At 38.6% G+C, this 27927-nt stretch overlaps 2 protein-coding genes across 9 annotated transcripts in view; both read right to left on the bottom strand.

Moving 5' to 3' along the window:
* Positions 1–10207, bottom strand: part of sema4d (sema domain, immunoglobulin domain (Ig), transmembrane domain (TM) and short cytoplasmic domain, (semaphorin) 4D) — a 35388-nt gene extending 25181 nt beyond the window's left edge. For 2 of the 4 annotated variants that reach the window (XM_056730838.1, XM_056730835.1), the window contains exons 1-2: positions 9976–10207; positions 1043–1144 (exon numbers count right to left, since the gene is read on the bottom strand). The gene's annotated coding sequence lies outside the window, so the exon portion shown is untranslated. Of the gene's footprint in view, positions 1–1042; positions 1145–4811; positions 5014–5043; positions 5063–9975 lie in introns of those variants that run through there. The other 2 variants (XM_056730837.1, XM_056730836.1) reach the window with 2 other exon arrangements.
* Positions 10208–13368: 3161 nt separating this feature from the next.
* The window catches only part of LOC130407689 (synaptic vesicle glycoprotein 2C-like), a 38966-nt gene continuing 24407 nt past the window's right edge, over positions 13369–27927 (bottom strand). For all 5 annotated transcript variants that reach the window (XM_056730825.1, XM_056730826.1, XM_056730827.1 and 2 more), the window contains 10 exons: positions 26907–27058; positions 23680–23813; positions 23518–23607; positions 22207–22317; positions 21661–21749; positions 20331–20495; positions 18913–19046; positions 17244–17447; positions 17008–17167; positions 13369–16789 (listed from right to left, as the gene is read on the bottom strand). In XM_056730825.1, the coding sequence (XP_056586803.1) occupies positions 16606–16789; positions 17008–17167; positions 17244–17447; positions 18913–19046; positions 20331–20495; positions 21661–21749; positions 22207–22317; positions 23518–23607; positions 23680–23813; positions 26907–27058 (1423 nt within the window). In that variant the 3' untranslated portion in view covers positions 13369–16605. The remainder of the gene's footprint in view (positions 16790–17007; positions 17168–17243; positions 17448–18912; positions 19047–20330; positions 20496–21660; positions 21750–22206; positions 22318–23517; positions 23608–23679; positions 23814–26906; positions 27059–27927) is intronic.

Here is a 27927-nt window from a genome sequence, read left to right as displayed (position 1 = left end):
TGTTTAAAATCAGCGAAACTCCAATAAATGACAGCTTGGCTTCAGCTTTCCGTCCAAACTTCAAGAGTCATCGTGTGCGTTAGAAAGACATCTGACAGCTGTCAATCATTAACAGAGGCGTCAGCATTCACTCACGACTTCACCGACTTTTTCTACTGATCTAGAACTTTATCTGCGTTGTTCTGATGCAAAAAAATTAAATGGCAAAACCAGTATTTGTTTAGTGGGTGTGCAGATGTCAAGACATTAGATGCTTACTATGCTGTACTTGCTGGTCTCTGTTGACGACACACATGACACATACATGTGCAAAATAGAGTATGGATGTGTATAATGAATGTCGAATGAAGAGGTGAAATAATCTGGATTTGAGTAAATTCAGTGAGAAATGTTTGAGTTGATATTGAGATCTCCAATAAGATTGACTTTTGGATTGCAGACGAGACAAATCTGAGCTCAGTTTGATACATTGTTGTCATCTCTTCTCAAACTCTAATGACATATCATCAGAAGTTTTCATTTGCATTTCTCATTAATCTCATGGATGTCCATTAATAAAATATAATTTGTGACTTTACTTTCATGGGTTCAAGTGACAAACTTTAAAACCTCAAACTCAGTCACCTCAGTGTGGAGAACATTACCAGGATGTCAAACAGTCAATCTAGCCTCACCCTCATCTAATGAATATCTACTCAAGACAATAAAACATCTTTTTATCTGTCAGCGTGAAGAACTCCAGATGAAAGACCACACAAGACACACAAAAAAGTGACAATTACGGGCCAAGGAGTAAAACAAAAGAACAGCCAGCATGACAATCTCAACACTGCCAAAACGAAAATGCAAATCGGCCTCCACGCAAACACCCAACATCTCCGAGAGGCCCTCAAAGAAAAGACCCTTTATGAGCCAGTGTTTTCCCGTGAAGGCGTAATCGGGGTCCTGCTAACCTGACGATAGACTCTGACATCACACAGGAAAACAAGAAGAAAAACAGAAGATGCATTCACGGCACACAAGATGCGGAACAACTACTTACTTGAACGCCATGGCATCGAGGGATGAGAACTGATTCATTAAGGATTCTTGCAGAGGTTCGCGTCCAAGCAGCAGAAGATGGAGCCGAGAGCTCTTCAGAGATCTGAGGAGAGGCCAAAAGAACGCTCGGGTTAGGAGGGGGGAGATGTTTGAACTCTCGCACACAAAGGCCGTGTTCAGAATGAAGTACTCATGTACTTTATATACTACAGGGTATGCACTATAATGCCTATTTGTTTTTAAAAGTAGAGCGTGTAAAAGTGTGCAAGTGTGCAAAAGTATTCAATACAAACATTTTCAATAATGAAGTTTCTGCAAATATAATTTTGCTGGATAAGTGAATCAACATCGTGACAATATGTCAATATATTAGAATTAACTCACACTTTCCAGAAAATATATTTAGATAAACCGAGTCGAATCGTGTGCATAATGTCTTAACATTTGAGCATGTAGTAAAATCAAAATTTAGAATTAGCGAATTGGACTATTCTGGTCACACTTGAAAGTTGAGCGCATTGCATCGTGGGATACATTTTTCAATGCAGCACAAACTGATGAGATGCTGCAAATCGCACATCTTGGAAAATGAGGTCACAGCGCCATGTATGCTCCAGATTCTTGTTTTGTCTAGTATGCATACTACACACAAACATATACTTGAGGCTATAGTGTTAATCAAAAACATCAGTGCAGTTGCATGATAAAACATCCGATGTCATTTTGTTTCGATTCCGTTTAGAAGAAATTTGTGCCTCATCTTGAACCCTGGGATACGTCTCGAAGGGGCACACACATACACGCACATACACACACAGGGCCATGCTTGCAAACAATAGACAGGGCTACTGCCCAACTGCAGCTGACTCGCTCTCATTAGGCCGTGCTGAAGGGGTTTCCGAGGGTTTAGTGGGGGATTCTGTCGTCATGGCGACAGTGAAGCCCTGGAGAATGAATTGAAAGCGTTGAGGAATCCAGCAACATGGAGGGAGAACACGGCCCCAGGGGCCGGAGAATCCGATCTGATTAACTATGGTAATAACAGCCGAATACATGAGAGCAAATGGATGAGCGTTTCATTAGCGAAACAGATTAATATTCAAACAGAGAAATAAATGATCATTATTATTAATGTTCAGTATGTCAACGGATGCAACAACAAGCCGAAAAAGACTGCAGGACAGACAATACGAACAATTCTAAAAGCATCAATCACATAAATGAACCAGGCTGTTTTAGATTCATTTGCATTGCAACCACAGTTTGTTTTTCTTCAGTTAACAGAAAGTCAGATGGATAAGTTCAATGGGTTCAGGCTTGAAGGTTTGGATGGGGTCTCATCTCTTCAGAACGCCTCAAGGCTCTCAGGCAGAGACATCACTAAAGACCTCGGGGAAAACCAACGTATTCCAGACGTCTGCATGATCTCGGCTCATTAGGGTTCACGCACGTCTGTGGCGTACAAAACCCACAACAGATACACAAACACACTCGCACACTTGTATATACTGTAGATAAGAACTATATTTACATTTAGGCATTTGGCAGACGCTTTTATCCAAAGCGACTTACATTGCTTTATCCTATACATTTTACAAACATATTTGCAATCCGCTGGGATCGAACCCACAACCTTGCATTGTTAACGCAGTGCCCTTACCACTGAGCTACAGGAAAGCAATATAAGGAGGTCTCAACAACTCTGAATCAGCGCCGTTAAATTTGCATGAATTCCATCAGGAATTTTGTCCATCAAGATCTTATAAAGATTTCTGTCCTTGCAAAATTAATTGGCTACATTACAGCTCATTTGCATTTGTCAAACATCTCTGCTTTGAATCACTGGTTTAGAAAACATGGCTAGATTTGCAGATGTGAATTCTCTCACCTCTGAACAATGACAGCGACTGTAATTACTCAAACGTGACGGCTCGCTGCCTTCCGTCTCCAAGCGTTCAGCGGTCCCTGCTTTATAAAGCTCTCCCAGAATGCACTGTGTTACTGAAAATGCCTCTTCAGCAATGATAATAGTCTTGGAACATTTATGAGAACGTTCCAATTGTGTGGGTTTTCATAATACGACCAATGACCCCACGGTTTCAAAGGGAAAAGTTTCCAATAAGAGAATGAATTCCTGAAAAATAATCCTTCCAAGAGCTTGAAACTCTCCAACTAGACGGAAAATATAAAACCACAATTAAATTCTTCCAACAGGTCATATTGAAAAGGTATTTATTTACAAGCCACCGTTATGTTAATGTCTACAACTGGAGATGAAGAATGGTTTAACAGAAGCGACTGGTCCACAGAAGATACTCCAGACAACGTTCACAATAACATATTTAACATTTAAAGCCCCCATGAACCAGAAGTAGCGATCATTTTTACTTCCATGCTTTGATGCGTTTCCAAGAATTTTTGTGGGTGTAGCTTTCGTCTTTCTCATCGATTTGATTGGATGTATAAATCAGCTGCTGCATTTTGAAATGAAAACTAGCAGCAGAATGACAGGTGAAGGGGAGGAGTTAACGGACGCTCCGCCCAAGCCGTCTATCATGTGTCATTAAGGATGGATAGTCATTACAGCAAGGAAGTACATTTTAAGATTTTAACTAAAGATTACGGGGGCACACAAATTTTATAAAGAGAATGACCCACATTGATCAATTACTTACATAAACGCTGCGATATCTCATAAAAAAATAAGCATTGTAATTTTTCATTTCATTGGGACTTTAAAGGTAAATTTACAGGTTTGTGCATAGATAACACATTTGTTTATTGTTGTGGAACTTTATATTTTTAGCAGCGATGTCCCATAGACTTTAAAAGAAGGACATTTGATGGACTGGTGGGCTCTTTTTTAACCAATCAGCAATCACCTAACAACCCATCAGAACCTCCTAGCAACCACTTTCTCATCTACAAGCATGGTCCACTACAAATTAACTTAACTCTACGAATAACAAAACCACACTTCATCTATAAGCAATTTAGGAGGCAATCCCACTGGGAACCATCACGAACACACGCGAAACGGCCACTCCGAGGGGATGAAGACGAACAGATGGGTCTTGAAAAGACACGCGTGTGCGCTTTGATCTCCCAGCGATCGGCTCTCCCCTCCTCGACATCCTCCAATTTTACATGCCTCAGAAACACAGCCAAACTAACGTCTGACGAAGGAAAATTATGATGACAGAGGAGATTCAAAAACTCCCTTCATCTTGGCTTCTGGAGACAAACAAGTGCCAACAACCACAAGTAAACTATACCTCTGTCTGGAGATTTATAGACACAGTAGATCTTTTCATTTTAAGAAGAATATGAGAGGGATGCTTGCCTTGCCAAGAAGGTGATATGTGGTTGCTAGGCTGTTATGAGTGGTTGCTAGGGTGGTCTTTGTGTACAGTGTTCAATAAAGGGCCCACCTATGATATCTATGGTCTCTAGATATCCACAAGGAAAATACCGTAGTATACTATAGTAAATTGTTTTAAATGTAGTATTCTCTAGTGTTATCCGTAGTAAATATTGTAGTATATTTAACATTTACTAGAAGGTTCAAAGACACTATTGTGTTTCGGAACTATAGTAAATACTAAATTATAATGTAGTGTTTTAATGACATAACTCTTAAAAGATGAGTACTTGTTTTGATGCTTCATCAAATCTCTCCTTAAAAACCCAAGAGTGTGTCAACGTTATAAAATTAACAAGATGTGTTCAATGACATCCACAATAATCTAACTAAAAAAATGTCAACTCACCTACTGCCAGTGAAGAGAAAAGCTTTCGCATCCAAACAAACTCACAAAATCCACAGAAACCGAAGTGAAAGTCTGCCAAAGTCAAGCGTGTCCGTTTTCTTCACCGAGCTTTAGACGGGGGTATAATTTAGAGTAAATCTGTAAGTTACGAGGTGTCATAAAGGTGGATGTTCTGTCAGCGTCTGTGGAGGTTGGAATGCGAGTAAACAGATGATAAGACATTCAAACCTACCTCTCCTCCCCCCCCCTCTCTCTCTCCTCCACTCTCTCTCTCAGAGAAAAGCGTGTGCTGCTGAGACATCACAGCATCCACGACTGGATGAAATCAAGCCAGTTTAACCTCAACCCTCTCCCTCTCGCTCTCTCTCTCTCGAGTCAAACCATCAATTAAATATTAATGGCAGACCTTACTCACACACACGAGCGCTGCTGGAGAGCTTCCTCTCCTCTGTGACAGGTGCAACACAACAGTGGCCAAATGAGCTGGTGTGCATGTGTGTAAACATGCATGTGTGTGTGTGTGTGTGTGAGAGCATGCAATCAATATGCACACTTGAGACATGTTTGCAATAGAATATAATCAATGCACATTCATTCAGGCAGCACGGAGGGGGCTGGGTCACGGTGTGTGTGTGTGTGTGTGTGTTGTTCACAGGGTTATGGTGTGTCCAAAACAGGCCAATCGCCTCTCTGGCAAGAGTTCAGACCTTAAGCTCATCTGCAGTATATGAATTTAATGGCTGTCAAAAACGAGCATATAAACTAGAAGTCAACCAGTAAAGAATTTACAATGGCTAGAACTCTTTTATGATTTTCATCCCAATTTTAAATGCATACGTTGGTAAAGCTTAAATCTGTTTGCCTTTTGTATGGATGGCATGGTTTAAATGAATAACTATCAAAACTATTATCTTTGATTATTAAACACCGACATGCAAATTAGATCCATCAAAGGATCATCTGGATAATGAGAATAAATATAAGCTTATGTACACATGTTTAAGATTCAGGGAGAACAAAATCAATACAGAATCAAGTCAGTGAGTGCATTTACATGTACAAAATAAACGGATATCTATCAAATATCAGCTTTGAACGAAACCTGTCTTCACTTGTTTACATGCAATAAACCGGCAACGCAGAAAACCGAGCTTGCATGGAAATGAGACTTGCCTATTGACAATTTTTCTATTTGCCTATTGACAGAACCTGCATGATTCAAGAGCGGACTTTTATGCATTATTTTACTGTTACTTAACTTCTGTTTGGGACTTTTACTATTGCCCTGTCAGACATGCGCACAAACAAAACTGAGAGAAAACCGGTAAAGGCGTTTAAATGCAACGCAAAATCGGAGTAATGGGCCAAAAACGACCTTCAGCCGAGTCGGTTTCGCTTACGCCATTTATGAGCCTCCCCCGATAAAAGAAAAACGTTTTATGCATTTACATGACCTTACACATTATCAGTTTATTAAGCATAATCTGAGTGAGACTGTGTATGTACATGCACTCATTCATAGATAATATGAAGAGTTCAGATGCAAAAGCCGCCTCTGTCAAAAATTAGATTACGATGAGCACAAGTCCTTTAACTTGAGCCGGTCTGTACAGGAACATGAACATTTTTAATTCGCTGACCGCCCAAGTGCAACATTCTCCTCCACATCACTTTGTTTCTTTTCAAACACTCCCTTGTGAAATATTTAATCTCTCCAAGCTCTTGGTTCACTGCCGAATTCAGAAAACACATTAATGGAAGCAGACCACACGCACGGTGCCTGCATTCGTTCAATACGTTCAGTGAGAGATCATATAAAGCCAATCATTATCACAAAATAAACTAGAATGATGGGCTCGTGGCCCTTTTAACACACGAGTGTAAAAGCACATTTAAACGTCCTCAGGAGAATCTTCTAAATTCATGACCAAAGCACAGAGCCTAATAAAAGAGGGTAACACAAGATTTTAATCTTCCACTTCATCTGTATTTGGTCACATGAGGTTTAGGGGTAATTCAGATACAAAAACAACATCAAACTAATGTCTGAATTTGAATGACCTATTAATGTGATCATTTGTAACCCAGAACATATCTGAATGAAGAAGGATGTACTGATAGTCTATAGAGGACATAGAAAGTCGTCACATGACATCATGCGTTCCCTGGAAACCTGCAGCTCTTCGTGCAAATTGTTTCCCTGCAAACCTATTGACAATCTGCTGGCATTGGTCTTATCTGAGCAAAAACAACACCCGTGTCCGATAACTCATGGCACGCAAAAGAAATTAAGTCAATTCACTACAAGGAGCCCATTCAGCACAAAACGGAAAGCGATTATCTCTGGAATGATGTTTGAGGAATCTTGGGAATATTATCCTACACAAGTGGGTCTCATCCTCTCAACACAACACATCCTGATGCTTCCTAACAAACGCAACATCTAAAAAGTCACGTTTAAAATGTTCTCAAACAACAACAATTAGTGATTTGCGGTTGGTTTTAAAGGTCTCGCTCAGCTGCTGGCTTTATCTTGTATATACACACACGACAGCCGGACACACAACCCTTTGACCTCTGAACTCCAATTAGCAGGAGTTTCGCCACAAGCCAAAAAATACCACACAAAACATAGGAGAGACAAGGCTGGAGAAGAAATAACACAAAGATATGTGTGCAGAAAAAAAGAAAGAAGCATTTATAACGCCCGGTTCGGACCGCAGCGACACCCAACGACAAAGCGAGGTGATGTCATTCGTTTCAATAGACTAGGGCTTCACAATAAATCGAAAAGAAACAGCACGCGATTTGGCGGTTGGCTGCGATGTTTTATCCACAGTTTGTCAGTGAAATACTGTTAATTGCAGATGCACCCGAAAGCCAGAGGGCGCTCTCGCACAGACACTCAAATGCTCCATAGAAGAAGTACCACACGTATAACCAGGAAATGCCGTCTTCCTGACTGCATTTGGCATCTTTCTATCACTGTTTTTCAAGCCTCCTCAGGTATTTTCATGATAAGTATATTTATAAGGATGTTGTTTGACGGGTGTTGCTTTTTTCAATGCACGTTTTAAGCGAATCAAACGTGCAGTGCTTTCAGATGGAGCAGCACGATTTGAATAGGAATTGCGATTAATCATTCAGTCAGTTAATAAATATTACTAGAGCAACCATAGCTAGGAACGTCTTCTAACCACCTTGTAGCAAGAAACTTACGATGCACAGGGACACAGTAGCTGAAGGTCTGAACGCACAGTAAAATGTCAAAAGCAAAGATCTTTCCATGTGGTTTTGGTTCACAGGGATATTGGATAACACCGGTTGGATCCAGCTCCAGCAAATCAGAGTTACATGATGTTATCAAGTTCTACCATGAAGGTGGGTCATTGTATGACTGCGCCCTCGACGTAAACCCTGTTCAGACTAACATACTGTACATCACTCATTGATAAGAGCATTTCCTCATTAAAGCATGTCCTGAGGGACCGATCTAACACCAATACATCCATCAGACCCCAGGAAGATTCAATGATGATGTCTGCTCTAATTATCCTAACACAAAGCATGATGGGAAATGTACGGTTAGAACAAAACAGCACTGCACAGTAAAATGCCAGATAATATAATAAACAGTAGCATGCTTTGACATATGAGCTAGTTTAATTTAGCTGATTATGTCAGTCATCCTTACAGATAGAATAAGACACTGTTTTTTTATTCAAATCATTTGTTTGCAGAAAGAGTCACACTGTTAAACAAATAGCACTATAGACTTTAAAGGAGTAGTTCACTTTAAAATTAAGGCCCCATTGACTTTCCATAGTAATCTTTATTCCTACTATGCAATGAGGGTTCATTTTAAAGTAAACTACTCTTTTAATTCTGGTTGAACAGACGTTAAAGTTTGCATTGTGGGAAAGCAGTATTTCTGCTTGTGTCTGCAAATGTTGTTGCCATTCCGACAAAGCCAAACTCATTATAAGAAACAGTAAATGCATTGTCCTCGACTAGTCCATAAATCTGCTTACAATATTACAACTTCTTATTTTTCAAAATACCACAACTGGCTACATGTTGTTGACCAAGTTTAAACACACATGAAATGTTTCACATATATATCCTGTAACAAATATAACTGAAGGGTTTAAACAGGTTTCGTCGAAAGTAAGCAAGACTCTGTAAACGAATGAAGGCTACGATGTTCAGGGTGGGTTTCTTGGCTTTAGGGGTCATGGACACACCAACAGGTGTAACGAGAACCTTCAGCTGACAGACACTTCATACAGGCTATATATTCCACTGCTACCTGCTTCTATTTCAGCCTCCTGCTTTCATATGAAAGAGTCTGTGTGTGAATTAAAACATGATTAAAACGAGAGGATTCATACAGTTTACCAGCAGATGTGTTGGCACGCAAGAAAACAGCAGAATGTGCTGAGTTTACAGACAGTCACACTACAGTGTGCGTGTTAAAAATGTGTGTAAGACAGTAACCGTAAGTACTACAGTTGTTTCCTGTCAAACTATTTTAAACCACATCTCTACCTCACTTAAACAAGTTTTTTCATCATTGTTGCAGTTTTCACAACCCTTATTTTAATTGACATGGGATCTTCTGTTGGGTACTGATCTTTATATTTGTATCTGACTGCATTATTGGAAAAATACATATTTAAATAGATATATAACATGTCATTTAAAACGTATGAACTTAAAGACTTAATACAGTTTCCCGCAGGTTTTAAACAGAAAAACGTGCTCTCATTTTGAACGAGGAGACGCTTTTGTTGTTCAGATATAAAGTCTGAGATAATTTATGCGCCTTTTAAAAGCACAGACCTCCAGCTGACCCTTAAACACCAGACCGACTGCCATTAAAACACACATAAACCGAACCAAACACCAACGTGCAGATTAAAACCAGCGTTTAAAAAATAAAGCAAACACACAAACAAACATGTAGATGAACACAGTGAACCGTCTGAACGCATTAACAGAGAAACTGTTTTCAAAAGTAATGTTACTTTAAAACGCACAAATATTTGTTCTGTCGTTCGATACAATTTGAAACAAACTGACACAAAGTAGCAAAGCAATTCGCGGGAAAAGAGCTGCTGTGTGTGAAACAGTGTGAGTGTTTATGGCGAAGAGGAGCAGTAACCTGTAGATGATCCACAGCCGGAGGAACAAGTGCAGACGACCGAATCCACCAAAGTCCAGCGGAGAAACCGGAGAGAAATCTTCCACAAACCGCGAACTCACCGAAAACTGAAGCGCACACAAATCCCACAAACACACGTGACGGACTCCGGTACACCGTGCGCGCGCTTAACGATTAAAGTTTTAAGAGTTTAAAGAGTCTGAAAACCGATGCGGTCGAGTTCCCTTACTGAGTGATATGACGACATGAGAGAGAGAGAGAGAGAGAGAGAGAGAGAGAGAGAAATGCTCATAGGCCATAACAACTGCACACAATGCGATCAAACAAACGTCTCTTACATTATTTAAATGCTATATTTATTCATTTAAATACAATAAAATATATTTTTTTATTTAATTAAAAAATAATGTAGCGAAAGGATTTGAAATAAAGTGCAACCAAACACAAATACATTTTAAAAATAAATTAAAATATAAAAGTTTAATCTTAAATGTTGCTGTAAATGTGACTCAATCTGAAAGGATTTATAATTAAAATGAAAAAAGTAAGGGGGAGGGGCCTGATCATTAGGTCCCGTCAATCATTAGTCCAGACATATATATATATATACAACCTTCAGCCTTCTTTCTTCGTCATGATTCATCTACTCAAACCCTCCTCTGTTTACTTCTGTTGAGCTCCTGAGGCCACTCGCTGCTTCCGTTCAGACTGGAAGAACAGGTGCATTCTTGAAATTCTGTAAAGTCTTTCATTGAAAATACTGTCTCATCAAACTCACGGTGGATTTCTATTGTCTATTTACCTCAACAAAAACACAACATTGTGTTGCAATCAATTGTGCTTTTGTTTGAGTCCATCATGCACAGGAGGAGTTGTGTTTGTTTACGGGGTCAGTGTGTCTGGAGGAAAGAGAAACATTTGTGTCTTCACAAGGCAGCCGGATGAGTGTCTGAAGAGGCCTCTTGTGAGAAGTTCAAAGGTTATGAGACATTTTTTGCCCATGGATCAGTAAATGAAAAACATGAGACATACTGTTTTCTATCAGCCCACGTTACAAAAAGATACAAAGAAAGAATCCTGAATATGTGAGTAATGGAGAATCATGACAAACACAGAAAACATGTATTACACGTGATGTGACCTGTGAGATGTGTCATGTGTCTACCCCTCATATGACAGAAAGATGTGTGTTTCTCTGCAGTGAGAGAGAAAGAGAGAGATTTAATCAGGAGTTCACAACACCAGCAAATGATGCGTGACAGTAATGTTATTTGAGATCTCTTCTTGTGAACGCTTTTGTTCTTTTGACGCAAAAATGTTTCTGCACCAGTATAACTAATCTGAGCTTGTGTTATAAATGCTCTTCTATTTTTGTGGTTTAGGTTTTGTGAACTGAAACTGTATAAATGTTCTCTCTCTCTCTCTCTCTCTCTCTCTCTCTTTCTCTGATATGTGGACGAGCTAATTTTAGTGCCACTTGTATCTATGCAGTTGAGAGGAGAGAAATAGTTTTCTTCCATTATTAAAAGCTCATGTCTTTGTATGCCTGAATGTTAACCTGGATAGTTTAAGTTCGTGTGCGGTTTGGAGATTTGTGCAATTTAAAGTTTAACCATTTACCTGAAATGCAAGTGGTGTAATTAAAATGTGACCTTTTGCACGCAGTTAAAGCAATAATCTGTATCATAGTGCATACAGTTATGTAAATGATGTTCAACTTTATCTCTGCAGTGTGTACAGTAACATTCAAATGAATAAATCGATAAATAGTCACAGTAATGAATGCTGCATGTGAAAGAACACTTGATATACTGTTGTCAAATGTTTTAGAAAAGTAATAAATGAAAAGTAAACATGCACGAAAGGCAACAGGCATCATGTGATGTCATCAGCTCGCATTTGCACTGTAATCAACAGAAACACAACACACTTCTTAAAGAGAACGAGTCTTGTCTCACACCTCCAGATGTGTTGTGTCTGTTATCAGAGGATCATTGGGGATTTAGTGAGGACTCACACATCCCCATTACTGATTTAAAAGTGATTTCATCACATTACTGATGTGACTGTTTTAGTTGAATTAAAGTTTTTTTTGCGTCTATTACAAAAAAAGACACCTTAAATATATAGATTCATATGCACGTTTGCAAGTGAATTTAATGATTTACAATTGTGGACTGGGGCCCACTTGGGGACCTCAAAATTACTTATTTAGAAATAAAACGGAAAAGAAAAACATACACTAGCAGTCAAAATTTTAAGAACACTTGGGTGAAATTTAAAAATGTCAGAAATTAGTTTTAAAATAATGAAAGGTTTTACTACCTTTTTTTCTTGAATTAGTATTTCTCAAGCCTCATAAAAATGTGTGATTTTCTTTTAATAAGTTAATATTAAAAATAAGCAGCCAATAAGAGCACTGAATAGATCTACTTAACTACTTAAATGTTGTTTAAAAATCATGTCACTGTAAATACCCAGAACGCTGCTTGATTAAATGACATAAGAACTGTTGACTACATTGATTCCCTTAGCTCCCAATGTGTGACTCAGTTTTCTGAGCTTATCGTCTTGTCTGAGATGTAGTGTTCAGTGGTGTACATGCTTCATGCTCTAGATTATTTATTGAATAGAAATTGTGAATGGGGGAGGCTTCAAATGTTGTGAACAACAGGGGGTCTTGAAGTCAAAAAGGTTGAGATACACCGATTTAGAATGAGAGAGAGAGAGAGAGAGAGAGAGAGAGGGGATCCAGTTTCAGTCAAGCATTATTGTAGGATTAAACTGTCCTTGAGTCAGTCAGAGACAAACACAAGATGATGTTCAAATTACTGCAGTGCCCACATAACAGAGAGAGAGAAATATCTGTGAATAGCATTCTATTACTGTATATTACTTTATTCTGCTAATGTATATTTTGCTTTTTTTTTAAATCTTTGTTTAAAGTATACTTTATTTCTGTTTTCATATATTTACATATATTATAAACAACTTTTAGTTGCACTACATACATCACACTTTATATGATTTTATTACTATGATTATCTTTCTTTTCGTTTGATTACCTACTTGTACTATTTGTTAACAGCCCAGCTGCAAATGCTTTAGCAATACGAATGTACAGTTTGTCATGTCAATAAAGCACACTTAAATAAAAAATTGAAATTAAAAGAGAGAGGGGGGGGGGGGGGTTGATGAATGTGTAGTAGAAAGTTCTACACTACAGTGGTTCATATAGACACTGACTGTAATGAACAATGTAATGTTAATATGGTTATAATGCGCCATCTAGTGATTTTTCCGTGGGTGACGAGAGCAGAAAAGAGAAGAAAAGACAAATTTCAGGATTGTTTTTATCCCATGAGCTGTGGTGAAATAAAGAAGAAACACGTGTTTAGAGTCTTACAATGAAACTCTTTAATAGCAGTACATGTGAATCCAACGCGAATTCACTTCACTTCTCTTTTACAATATACATGGCACTTTTTCTCTCTTTTCAAAATAAAGTCAAATATATCAGAGACATTTGGCCGGTGACGTCACAGACACTTTGACAGAATGAATTTGACAGGGCAGATTCGCGACTTCGCGACTCCGCGTTTTGGCATGCCAGATCAAACACAACCAGTCCCGGTTTCAGTACGACATCACACGCTCACGATAACAATACATTCATCTTTCAAACAATAAAAAGACACAGACGAGCAAATGAAATTGTCAAGAAAGCACAACGATTCAATATGCACATGCAGGGGTGTATTTTACCGCGGTATACTCTTCATGTTTCAGTTTCAGATAGACCGCGTGTGTAGCTTGTTCATATCAGAAATTAAATACAGTACATAAAGCAAAAAAAGTTCAATTCGCTAGTTACACAAGATGGCGCCGGTGAGCATTTGGGATGCCAGAGTCGGCAGAGTCATTTCCGGTCGTATAACGCTGTATGGAAAAAGCAGGATTTTTGGGAGGTAACAAAAAAGTAACATAAGCGATATGACCGATCCTCTTTACATTGCTAAACATTCCGTTAAGCAAAACAACTAAAAACAAACAATTAACCCCCTATACACGAATATAGTGCACTATTTGAAGAGACATCCATTTTTATTGGTGTCCGAATTCATAATGTGTTTTAACTTTTCTTATTTCCTGTTTGCCCCTGTAAAGCTGCTTTGAAACAATACACATTGTGTATTGCTATATAAATAAACTTGAATTGAATTGAATAATGGAAATATTGAGTGCACTCATTCAATCCCATGATGCACCATAATAACGACTGTACAACCGATGTAAACTCACCGATACATTGTAAAAATAGCAGTTTTTCCTTTATTTTCTCACAGATTTTCCACATAAAATGTAAAAAAAACTAAATGTTACTGCTTTTTATATATATTTTTATAATATGGTTACATTTACAGGAAAAACAGGGGGAGAGTGTAATTTTACAGTGATAACTTGTTATTTTACAGTTTGTTTCTGGTGCCCCAGAGTGTCCCAGCAGCCAGAATTTAATTTTTTTAACAAGTTTTCTTTTTTTCACAATTTATTTTGCAATGCAGTCAAAAACTGTAAAATTACAGAACAAGACAACACATCTACAAGAAAAATGGGGAAAACTGTTTAATATGTATCCTTGTATCCTATAATTTTACAGATAAAAATAACATATTTTGTAGTATATTCTAGTTTTTCCTTTTTTCAGAAAATGCTTTTTTTTACAGATTTATTTTACGGTATAGCTGATAATAGCCATCTATCACGTGATGCTCGTGGTGAATGAATTCCCTCGTTTCCAGTGCACTGAGTGTCCGAATTTACACACTCGTTTTCACCGCTCCTTAAAGAATACTATATTAGTGAACAACTGTAGGGAATAGTGAACGAGGGAATAGCGAACGAGGGAATAGTGAACGAGGGTATAGTGAAGGAGGGAATAGTGAACGATGGTATAGTGGGCAATTTTGGATACAGCCTCAGTCTTATACGACTGGAAATTAGTCTACAGACTCTGGAGTAGCAACAGCCCACCGGCGCCATCTTGTGCAACCCATTAAACTTCAAATTCAGTTCCATTCGACCACATGATTGAACTATGGAACATTATCCTCAAAACACAAAATACATAACACCCCGAAACCACATAAGCATCCAAAATAAACATCTATGGACACAAAGGAATAACTCTGTTTTCACAAATACAAGATCTATCTACACATAAAGTACATTTGAGACAAACACATCTGACATTAAAAAATATAATGATTCAATGTTATCACCCGACGGGCAACGCTTTACAAGATTTATTTAATTGCCCATTACATTTGACTTTCCTCTCAAAGTCTTGACTCTCTGACACACACAAAACATCAAATGATTAAGATTATTAGACCTGAAACATACAGATTTGAAAGGGACATTGAGAGTTAAAAATATCAGTTTTCGGTTTTCTCTTTTTTAATATCTACCTGAATAACACATCTGGTGTATCGGCTCAGATCTCATTTCTCCCACCTTCTGTTTGTCTGCATCACACTGACATGAACAGTGAAGACCGTCTGAAGAAAGTAAAGCGTCGACTAAGCATTCACGGCTGCGTTTGCATACTTGCATAGAGTATGTTTCTGGACGTGACGTATTCAGTGCATCTCACATCAGACTCAATGGCTTTTATTATTCAAGATGTGGCCATCCTATATGTTCTGTCATACTGCATTTACGAACCATCAGGACGTTTCGTTCGGTGATGAGAATAGAAAAACAGGAACAGATTCACACGCACGACATTATGCCCTACGATGCATCACTACAACCTACAAGAAGCTGACAGAGGAGGCACAGATAGGAAAGCAAAGGCCATTCAGTATTCAGAGGAAGAGTTTGCAAATGGAAACACACGCGGCGGTGTGGCGGAGAAGCGTAGCAGCTGAGGTTAAAGTTAAGACGTGTTTAGAGACCTTTAACCCCTGAGGAAAAACACACGAGACGAATGAAGTCTCTATCAGCAGCTACATTGATAACATGGCGAGAGCGTTCGGACGTGTTCTTCTGCTAAATCATCATCAAAAGCAGAAAATGTAAACTGGATTGTTCTCGTTCATTATTTAAGAAATGTTTCGGTGGAAGTCACCTCGGAACAGACTAAAAGGTGTCATCATCGCTAAAGTCTACGTTTCAAAATGACCTCCTTCTGTACTCACATTTGAGTGTAAAAGTGTCATTTTAAACAAATCAAAAAGTGTTTCAAAATGAGTCCTCGTCATAAGCATTAAAATTACCTGATATCTTACGTTTGTGACCTAAAGGTAAAGGTTTCTCGACGACATTAAAACACCGGCGCCCAGCTTAGATCAAACAGTCACAGTGCGACACTTGATGTTTTCTTTTGACATTTTCAAGTACAAACAACAATCTTTTTTTATTTACAGACAGACTAACGCATAGGAATTCTGTTTGGTCTAACCTGGGCCACGGACGAGTCCAAAGAGTAAAGCAACCAATCGAGGAATGAATCCGTTTAGATGAACGTTATTAACAAACAAACACTTGATGTCACATGATGCAGTCACCTCCTCTCTCACCCCTAGCGCGTCTCTCGTGTTTCTGTGGAGACTCAGGGTTCGGAGGTCACATGAGGACGTTAGAGCGAGTGTCGGGCAGCCGCAGACCCACCAGACCTCCACAGACCAGCACAGATGATGCCAGCAGGATCGGGATGGATTTGGAGATGCCAACCAAAGACCCAAATATGAGATTCCCCATGACCGCTGCTAACTTACACATGGCGTTACAGAAGCCAAACCCAGTACCCCTACAGCAGAAGAAGAGACAGGTTAACACTGACTACATTCGGGATGTTTTTTATGTCTGAAGGCTTCATCTGCACTTCACATTATTTTGAAATAAAGAGTGTATACACTGAAGTTTATTTGTTTGGGTATCGATTTATAAAAAAATGAAAACAGTTACTCTTAAATATAACAGTTAAAAGTAATGTGTGTATGTAAATGAGACATCATGTTCACGCACCTTCTGTCAGTGGGGTAAAGTTCAGCCGTCACCACATCCAGTGAGTTCCAGGCAGAAATACTGAGTCCATTATAAACGCACAGCATTGCGATCATCATCGACTCACTCGTGCCAAACCACAGAAAGAAACAACTGATGCCCGACAAAACCATAGAGCCGCCTACACAAACAACAAACCATCACATGTTTCACGTAGAAAAAATATCTGGTTTCACTGAAGCACTGAGGTTTCTCACCTAACATGCTCAGCCGACCCACTTTATCCATCAGGAGGGCGGAGACGATGTTGCCAGGCAACACAGCCAGCGTTCCAAGGAAGTTGATGAAGTACACCCAGTATGCGCTGTAGTCGTCATCAAACGTCATCTGACAGCCCGTCTTGTTGTGCGCGAACGTGGAGTTGATAACAGAAGAGCCGATGAGTTTCGAGTCATCAATATCTGTACAAAATAAACGGGAGATGTTTTACGTTGAAATGAACTTCAAAGTGAAGTAAAGGAAGCTTTCTACAGGCAGACAGATGGTCTACTGCCCTCTGCTGGTCATAGTTTAAACTGCATCATTTCAGTGTAGAGCTCTCTTCAGGGAGTTAAGTTCTAAAGAAAAAGTCATTTCAGCGTTTCTCTGAACCTGTGCACACATATACATCACTTATGTGTCATTTCTTTTCGTAGTTCACAAACATGAATTTAGAGAGAACTCAATTTCCCATGAGTCCTCTGGTCTCTCTCTCTCTCTGGTGTGTTTGTTCTGCTGAGTTGTGTAGATTGTATGACATTGTGTTTCTAAGTCAATCATAACCTGCTTACATGCACACACGCACACGCACGCATTCACGCACTCACGCACGCACGCACACACACGCACACATGCAAACACGCACACACAGACACACACACAGGTTTGTTTCCATAAATTTGTTTTTGGTACAAACTGTATGTTGAATCCACTAATCTTCATAGCACAAACCTTTTTGCATTTTTACATTTTTAAATAAACATTATTTATTTTGTTTAATAATCATCATTAACAGATAAAATAATTCTGTCTTTGGTTATTGTTTGTTTTAGGTCTTGTGGCTTTGCTTTTATCTTTCATCTGTTAAATCCATTTGCTTATCTTATGCCTTCAAATGCTTATAAATGAGACACAATTTTAACTTCAAAGTCAAAGGTTTAAACTCTATTGTGAGCTGCAGTGAGACATTTAAACATCAAACATCTCTTTCTGTTGAGATTCTGCATCACGGTTATTCTGATACAAAACAAAACGTTTGATTTTAATTGCATGTCCAAGTCAGGGTCATTTTAGTTTAATAGTTAAGTTTCATAGTTTTACAAAACTTTGAAATCATTTCTGCTCATTACATCAAATAAAATATTGGCCTTTAAATAATTGGAAAAACGTTTACTAAACTGAAAATTAAAATGTTGCCTCATACACCGAAATAAGTTTTAAGCACTAAAATTATAACAATAAACAAAAACTAAAATAAAATTAAGATAAACATGAATTCATCTTATATAGCAACATTAAAAATAATGAAATAAATAATAAAACGTCTACAGTGTAAAACAAAATGGCTAAAAATGTAACTAAAACTAACATAAAAACTAAAAATCTAAAAGTAAAGCTCATTTAAAATATTAATAAAACTAAACAAAACTAAAAACAAAACTATAATAGCTCTGGTTCAAATAAAATTAACATTTCATTCATCACAGTCACCGTGTACAGGCGAGCCAATCAGAGCGCATTCAGACTCAATGAGGTCATTAAAATGCAACATTCTTTTTTAATTGTGACACATTTCAAGCGTACAGATATTCGTACAGACTCGCTCATTAAAGTTTTCATAAAGCAAGCAACTCTCGGTTCATATGCAGTGTAAAGACACACACTTGCCTGTGTTATAGAAGAAAGCTTCGAAGATGGTGCAGTTTTTGAAGTATGACCCGATGGAGGTCACATCCTCGAAGTAACAGCTCTGAAACGTGGAGTCTACGAAAGTCACCGCCTTAAACTTCATCCCAATAAACCTGAAAGCAGATGACACCAATGTTCACAGCAGACACAAGTGCTGCACATCTCAGCGTCTCAGTTGTTTCTTACAGTTTTCTTTATAAGGAATTTTATAAGAAACAAACTTTTTATTTCAATGAGCTCCAGTTATGAGCTTGTGTATGTTTCCTGAATACACAAACACAGTTGACACACAGTTTGAGACACACAAACACAGTTGATGCTGTATGTGTGGGTCACACAAACTCTCCTCTCTGCGGTTCGATTGAATCTGTTCATAAATGGGCTGTGGCTCACTGAAGCTCATGAGCTTTACAACAACACAGATAAGAGTTTCACCTCCTCCACATGAGCCGGATGAAATAATAATAATATGAAATGATAAAGATGGAGGACAGAGAAGAGAGAGAAGTGAAGAGAGATAAGAAGAGCTTTTGAATATCTTGCTCTGTGTCTGAATGATACATTAACTGAACACTGAGAGATTATTTATGCGGCCTCACATACTCTCACACAAACGCACACACGCACAGGAACGCACACGCAAGTGATCACACATGAGACCGAGCACACACAAATGCACACACACGTGCACAGGAACACACACACAAGCGCAAGCACTTGCACACACAAACGCACGCAGACAAACAAACGCACACACAGACTGGCGCACACAGGAATGCACACACACACAGGCGGGCACAGGAATGCACACAAACGCACACACACGTAAATGCACACAGAAGCGTGCACACAAACACACACACACGTCCACAGGAACACACACACAAATGCACACACACACATCCACACAGGAACGCACGCACACAAACGCACGCACACACACGTGCACAGGATTACACAGAAATGCATCCACATACACTTGCTCAGGAACACACACAAATGCACGCACACACGCGCACAGGAACGCACACACACAATGGTACAGGCAGAATTAAGAGCAGCTGAGTCTGGACAACTCCAGAGCTTCAGTTTATTTATCCTGCAGACACACAGATTTAGTTTGAGGAGAAATATATGAGATAAAAGCAGAAGAATCTCTTATAAAAGTGTTTTAAAAACAAGGATATTTATTGTATGTTTTTTTGCATTTAGTTTAACGCCATATATTTCATCCTTCCATCCTCGATCTGAACATTAATATATAAGATATATGTTTAATATATAAATGAAAATGATATACTAACATCTGCAGCAGGACAAAACATATAAACAACCTGAGGTATGAAAATGAACATCACAGAATCACATGATTAAAATCATAAAGGAGATTAAAATACCTGTCATTGATGAAAACTCCATTCTTATGAATCTGGTTCTCCAGAGTGAAATTAAATGTGAAGTCTTCGGTTCTTTCATTATTGTGGATCTTCACTCGAGAGGCGTAGTCATCGGCCTGCAGGTGCTTTATCACATCAGGGAACCAGACAGACAGACCATAATACCTGTGCATAGAGAATGACATCAGCGTGGACCCTGAGGTGCTCAGTGAAATGTTATTTCGAAACGACTCACAGTGTGTGTGTGTGTGTGTGTGTGTGTGTCACACAGGTGACAGGTGACAGCAGTTCTTAATTAATTTGTGGTTCTCAGTGTGTGTTTCATTCTGAAAGAGAGCTGTGACACAGACATCTGCTCCCTCTTTAATTACAACAACATTTGTGTACGTGTACGTGTGTGTGTCGTGGCCTTGTTTTTATATCCCGGTGGGGACCTAAACCAACACACGGGGACTCGTGTCACTGTGGGGACCAAAATTGAGGTCCCAACAGGGAAAAAAGCTTATAAATTGTACAGAACAATATTTTTTTTTAATCTAAAAATACACGACGTTTTCTATGAACTTTAGGTTAAGGGGATAAAATATACAGTTTATAGTACAGTATAAAAATCACAAGGCCTATGGAGATAATAAACCATGTGTGTGTGTGTGTGTGTGTGTACTCTTATTTTGTATTGAAGTGTGTGTCTATTACAGAATAAAGACATGCAATTATTAACAACACAAGAATCGTATCAAATTATTAAAAACGTACTAAATAAATAACCTAAATGAACACATTTCTCAAACATAGGAAATTTGATACAGTGGTTCATTTTATAATTTAGAAACTTTTGAAACGTAAGAGAATTTGGCGCCCTGCACAGGTTCTCATTATAGAACAGAATATAATTTTTAAGAAGATTAAAAAAGCAAGCTTGTAAAGCATCGTACAGAGCTGGGTCTCTGAACACGTCCATCAAGACTTGAGCTTCAGTAAATACAGTAATTAAACAGTGACTGGGCCCCCTCAAGCAGCTCCGCCTCTGGGCCTAACCGCAGCGAGACAATCACTTAAAACATGATGATTATACGACAACACTTCATTACAGTGCCAGAGGGGGACGAAGCGTGAAAAAGTGAAAATAAAAATTCTGGCTGCCTATAACAACCAAATAGAATAGAACAGAACAGAATAGAAATGTGGTTTTATTGTATTATAAATGCTACACAAACACTGTCTGATATCTATAATCAGGCCTCGGCGTAACTCGTGTAACTACAGGGGGCGCGAATCAGGTGTCGGCCAAGCCAATCAGACAGCAGATATCAGAGCCAAACTGTCTCACCCAAATGACAGCGAGAACCAGACGATGGCCAACTTCACAGTGTTGTCCTTGACAGGGTATTCCCAACACTTCAGGAACGTCCGCCAGATCTACACACACACACACACACAATGTATAAAGCACAAGTACCACCAACACAGACCATTAAGAAATACTAAAGCAAAAAGTGATTCAGCAGAATATTTCATCTGTTATGTGCACCATGTGGACGCGATAACAACACGTTTAGTCTGAAAGTGCAGATTTTTGTTGCAAAATGCCTGTTTTTGTCCACCTGCTCTCAATTTGGCAATAAGATGCAGCTCAAAGGGGATTTATATGGTGCAGTAAACATGATTTTTCTAATGTGTGGCCAACATTGCAGTCTGTAGACATACAAACAGAATCCAATAATAAAAGATGTATTTATTTATAAAACGAGTAGGTGTGGTGCATGTATCCAAGGCTTATTTATAGGCCGATGTGAGAACTGTATTAAATGTCAATGTGTGGGCAGATGGTGTGGATTCAGACGGCTGATGTTGGATCAGTGTTTTCTTCACTCACTCCATGAAGTTCACTCTTGATTCTGAATAAAACTTTGAGCGCTGGGTTGGTGGATTCTGACTGCATCTCCACCAGCTCATCCAGCTGTTTGGGGGTTTTTATACGATTCACCTGCAGGGGGTGATAAGACACATTACAGCAGCAGTGTGACGCTCACATGTTTGAGATACCTGCTGTATTAATGAATCAAATTGGACACATCCATATAAATACATAAATACATCTATAAAACCACTATAAACGCATGGGGATTGTGGGTAATATAAGCTGAACAATTATGCATAGATGTACAGTTGAAAATGTCTGTGGAAATTTTGGCACGCTATTGTCAACATACAGTTTTTTTTTTCATCTGCCGTATTATTTAGGGTGGATTGTATGTAAATTCAGATACAGTGTGTGTGTGTTTGTGGGAGGGTAAACTCTACTTTATGGGGACAAATGTCCCAATAAAGATATCCAAAATCCTTGTGGGGACATTTTTTGTTCCCCATTAGATAACAAGCTTATAAATCATGTGGAAGTTCACTTTCAAAATAAATCTTCATGATAATTTAATCACCTCCATGTCATCCAAGATGTTTATGTATTTGTTTCTTTAGTGGAATAGAAATGAAAGTTTTTAATGAAAACATTCCAGGATTGTTCTCTATATGGTGGACTTTCTCTATATTGACTCTAAACGGTTGAAGGTCAAAATAACAGTTTCAGTGCAGCTTCAAAGGGCTTTAAACCATATCAGACTTATCTAGTGAAACAATCGGACTTAAAAAAAAATGTATACACTTATAAAACGTAATTACGTATTTTGTGAAGTCGCAGAACAGAGCAAGGGGATCATTTGTGTTTAAAAAGCATATACTTTTATTTTATAATGACCGATCGAGATGAGACCTTTATTCATGGTCTGATATGGTTGAAAGCCCATTATGACCTTCAAGCGTTTGGAGTCCAGTGAAGTCCACTATATGGAGAAAAATCCTGGAATGTTTTCATCAAAAACCTTCATTTCTTTTCGACTAAAGAAACAAAAACATAAACATCTTGGATGACATGAGGGTGAGTAAATTATCATGAAGATTTATTTTGAAAGTGAACTTCTCCTTTAACTTTTTTTGAAAATCTAAAAGAGCAGAAAGTTTTGTGTGATTGTAAGGTTTATGGGGTGGTCTAGGTAATATAACACACAGTTTGTACAGTATAAAAAACATTACGTTTATATAAAACATGGAAACCCAACATGTGTGTGTGCGTGTGTGTGTGTGTGTGTGTGTGTGTGTGTGTGTGTGCGAGCGTGTTTGTTTAACTTACAGTAAACACTTTCTCAGGTTCTCCACGAGCTCGCATGTTGGTGTCATGAATCTGTTTAAGAACCATCCAGGCCTCATCGTGTTTCCCAACCTGTACACGAAAGGAAGTGTTTACAAAACAACACACCAGCACAGCACAGAGAGACACACAAACACACGTTACCTCCAGGTAGAAACGAGGACTCTCTGGCATAAACGTCAGAGCCACGACTGCAGAGACGCAGGGAAGAGCGCAGACGACAACAAACACTCTCCAACTGTGAAACTGATACGCTGAACCCATACTGAAGCTCCATCCTGCACACAGACAAACACATGTTTTGTTTAACTTCATACAAAGACAAAGATCTGGTTTTCTGACTCCGAGTTGTTTTAATCATTTTAGTGTGTGGTTGCTAAGGTGTTATGGATGGTCGCTAGGAGGAAGCTGTTCCAAATCAAGATCGTTCTTTTGTTAGCGACGATCAAAACCATTCCAACCCACCACAAAATGCAAAGTAATTTCCAAGAGCGCTTGAGGAACACTCAGCGAGTGAATGTCACAGTCAATAAGTTTGTGTGTGTGTGTTTGTGAAGAAGAGACTGAGAGAGCCTATTAAGAACTCCTCCAGGACTAACACACACGCAAATAATCTGAAAAATAATCATTAAAGTTGCTTCATTTTCCACACGGCTGCAGAGAACGTCTAGAGGCGGAGCGGGACCATATGGTGTGTGAGAGAGAAACGCTGAGCGCTGGAGCTGTCGAGAAACGCCTTAGAGGACAAAAGCGTCTCAGACCAGAAAACTGTTTAAAGAAACCAGTGAAATAAAGACCCACATATTCTGTCATCTCTGAACTCATTTTGTTTAATTAAAAAATATGGAAACATCAATGCATGCATAAAAGCTTTTTGATTCTCACAGAACTTCTTATTTTTCATATTCGTTTATTTACATTTACCAAACAACACATACGAAGCAGCAGGTGTTCATAGTGAACAACAGGAATTTAAAAAGATCTTCAACCAACATTTTGTGCGAAAAAATCTTAATCAATATTTATATTGATAAATATAAACGTAAATATATTCATTACTTAATTACTTGTTGTTTAGCAAATTTTGTCAAATGCAGTGCTTTATTATATAGATGATAAGAATACACACACACATACATACATTCACAAACAAACACCCACACTAATACATACACACTCACATGCTCAGACGCGTACACACACAAACACACACAAGCACACACAAACAAACGTCTGGTTTATTATCTCTGTGGGGACAGTCCATAGGCCATTTTTATACTGTACTAGCTGTATATTTTATCCCATAAACCTACAGATCATAGAAAACAGAAAATCATTGTTCTGTACAATTTTAAGCTTTTTTGGCCCCAGGGAGCTCAATTTTGGTCCTCACAGTCACACAAGTCCCCATGAGTTGGTGTGCATTCAGGTCACACACACACACACACACACACACACACACTCTCTCTCTGGTCTATGAGCATTAATGTCTTAGGGAGTCTAATGTAGTTTTATTTACTCTGGGCTGTAAGAGGCCGCAGGGACACAGAGAAACATTACCACACACATCAGACATTATATTACAGCCTTAGAGCCCTCTCTCAGTCTCTCTCTCTCTCTCTCTCTCTCTCTCTTTCTCTCTCTCTCACACACACTCTTTTTTCATTCCCTCTCTGTTCCCCTCTCCCACCTTCTCGTTCTTTCTCTCTTATACTCTTCTCCAGCTCAAAATCGATCATCATCAATAATGAAGATTACAATCATTCTGTCCTGAATCATACAGTCATTCACAGAAAACAGAATGTTTCGCAGCTTTTCAAAGCTAAGGAGACACAGCGCAGTTGTCATGTCTCATTTACATATAAATGTCGATGAAGTACACGTATAGCACTATAAATGAGGACAATCCCACGACAGTCTGAAGAGAATCTGTCTCACATCTCAATAACAATACACCACGATTCATTACTGAAACATCTTACACAGTTTCACACACTGAAGTAAGACGGCATCCTTATATACAGAAGGTTGATGAATGTGGAAGCAGTCGGTCTCTCTCTTCTCATCACCTCTCTCTCTCTCTCTCTCTCTCTCTCTTTGTGTTTGATCACTATCAAGCAATTCAACCCTCTCACATCCCATAAACCCTACAGGCTGAGACCACCATTAAGAGTCCAGACTGAAGTTATAAAGACCTGATCAGTCATTACAGACCTACATAATCATAGTGTGTGTGTGTGTGTGTGTGTGACAGAGATAACCTCATGAGTGCGTGTATATCAGTGGCCACAGAGAATCTCATTATATAGATTATGTGTGTTATGAAGAGGATTCTTTCCCCACTGACTTTAAACACACAAACCAGTACATACACACAGACACACACAGACAGACACACCTACTCAGGCACACACACAGATGTTTGTAGTTTTGCAGAGATTCATTTATCTAAACTTCCTTCTGTAAGCTTGTCAGTTTCTAAATAAACAGAGAGTTTCATTCAAATCAACAAATCGTGACCATGTTAGTATCAACTTTAAAAACAACTACGTGTGCATCTGAATTGTTTCACACACACATCTAAGTGGCTCTTCATCGTCCGCTCGCCTCATTCCTGCAGCGCTGGAGTCACTGCGGCAGAACCGTATAACACACCTGACCTCAAACAAGAGACGCTGATCAACTGACCTCAATGAACCCAGAGAACCGCACGTTCTTCACTCACTCTCATCCTGTTCATATTCATTCATGGAAAATGAGCTTTACATTTTACATTTCTGCGTTTTATCCAAAGCGACTTGCACTGCATTATCCTTTACCTTTATACATAGGCATGTGCAATCCAACCCACAACCTTGCGTTGTAAACACAATGCTCGTACCACTGAGCTACAGGAAAGCTGACACTCCAAAGAGACACATGTTCAACAAAAATTAACTTTTGAATAAAAAATCTTCAAAATCTGCCAATAACACATGAAATTATGATACTTAATTTAAATGTCGGGGTATTCATACATGATATTTGTTTCTTTGCTTTTAATTTATGTTCACTTAAAAATGATTTTACAATAAATACATATGTGAATTCCATAAGACTAATCATGGTTCTATTAAAGTAAAACTATAGTTTTTTGGGGGTGTATTGATTCATTCGTATGACCACGATTTTACTGTAAATACCATGGTAAAACTATGGCCACTGTAGCAAAACCATGAGCTTCTTTATGGAACCACACAACCAAAGAACATTTTAGGAACCTTAATTTTTAGATCACACCTCTATAATAAATGCTGCTCATTAACTGGTTATACGGGCTACAAATCGCAGTGGAGCTCTTGAACTATTGGTCAGTCGGTGCTGTCACTCACCATAGTGTGGTATAATGGCCCAGGCCATGGCAGAGGCGTAGATCCCACCCACCATCCAAAACATACACAACCAGCTGAGATGTTCTCCTCGCTTCTCACGGGCCAGAAACTCAGCGAAGTATGAGAAGACGATAGGAACCGCCCCGCCGATCCTGAAAAACACACAGTGAAATAGCACAATGACATTTACATCAGCAGAACATTTGTTCGGACCAACATCCTTTTGCATCACAACAGCAAAACAAGATCCTAAAATTGGTTGATGGCCATAAATCATGTTAAGAGTGGAGTTAATGACAGAAATGAGTTTGCGCTGTGACTTATATTTAAGGTTTCTGACAGATTTCTGAAGTGGCACAGAAATGGCACATTTCATGTTGGAAATGCATTTTGTGCACATTTGTGAAAGATAATGATTCAAATATTACATGAAACTCACATGTCAAGCATCAGCTTGCAACGAGAAAAATTAAGTAAATAACAAAAGCATGAGGAGGAAAGAAGATGGATGGACAAATTCTCTTCAACAGTCGGACCTAAAAAATCAATACATCTCTCTCTGATCTCCGATCTCGGTCCAGAGAGAATCAATACTCCACATCTCTCATCTCCCTGTGATATATAGCACACATCAGGGCGAACCCCGGACAACTGTAACACTTCATTCATAACAGGTGTAAATGTCTGTAAAATGCTTTTAAACGGAAGCTAAAGTAGCAGAAAGGAACCAGCACCAGCCAGCATAAACCAAACTAGACCAGCGCTCATATACATATACTGGGTAATACATACTGTAAATACACGAATACATGTAAGCTAATAGGGCTGCAACAAACGATTATTTTGATAGTCGATTAATCTAACGATTATTAGACCGATTAATATACTAATTGTCTATTATTTTAATGACTAATTGGTACATTTTTAATGATTATTCAGCTTTTGCAACTAGTTAAAACATTGAGTTATACATAATTTACGTAATAAATAAAATGAATTCAGCTTTTGAAATTTGCTTTAA

Source organism: Triplophysa dalaica, chromosome 19 (genome assembly GCF_015846415.1).
Source record: "Triplophysa dalaica isolate WHDGS20190420 chromosome 19, ASM1584641v1, whole genome shotgun sequence".
NCBI lineage: Eukaryota > Metazoa > Chordata > Actinopteri > Cypriniformes > Nemacheilidae > Triplophysa > Triplophysa dalaica.
This window is presented reverse-complemented; position numbering and strand designations above follow the sequence as displayed.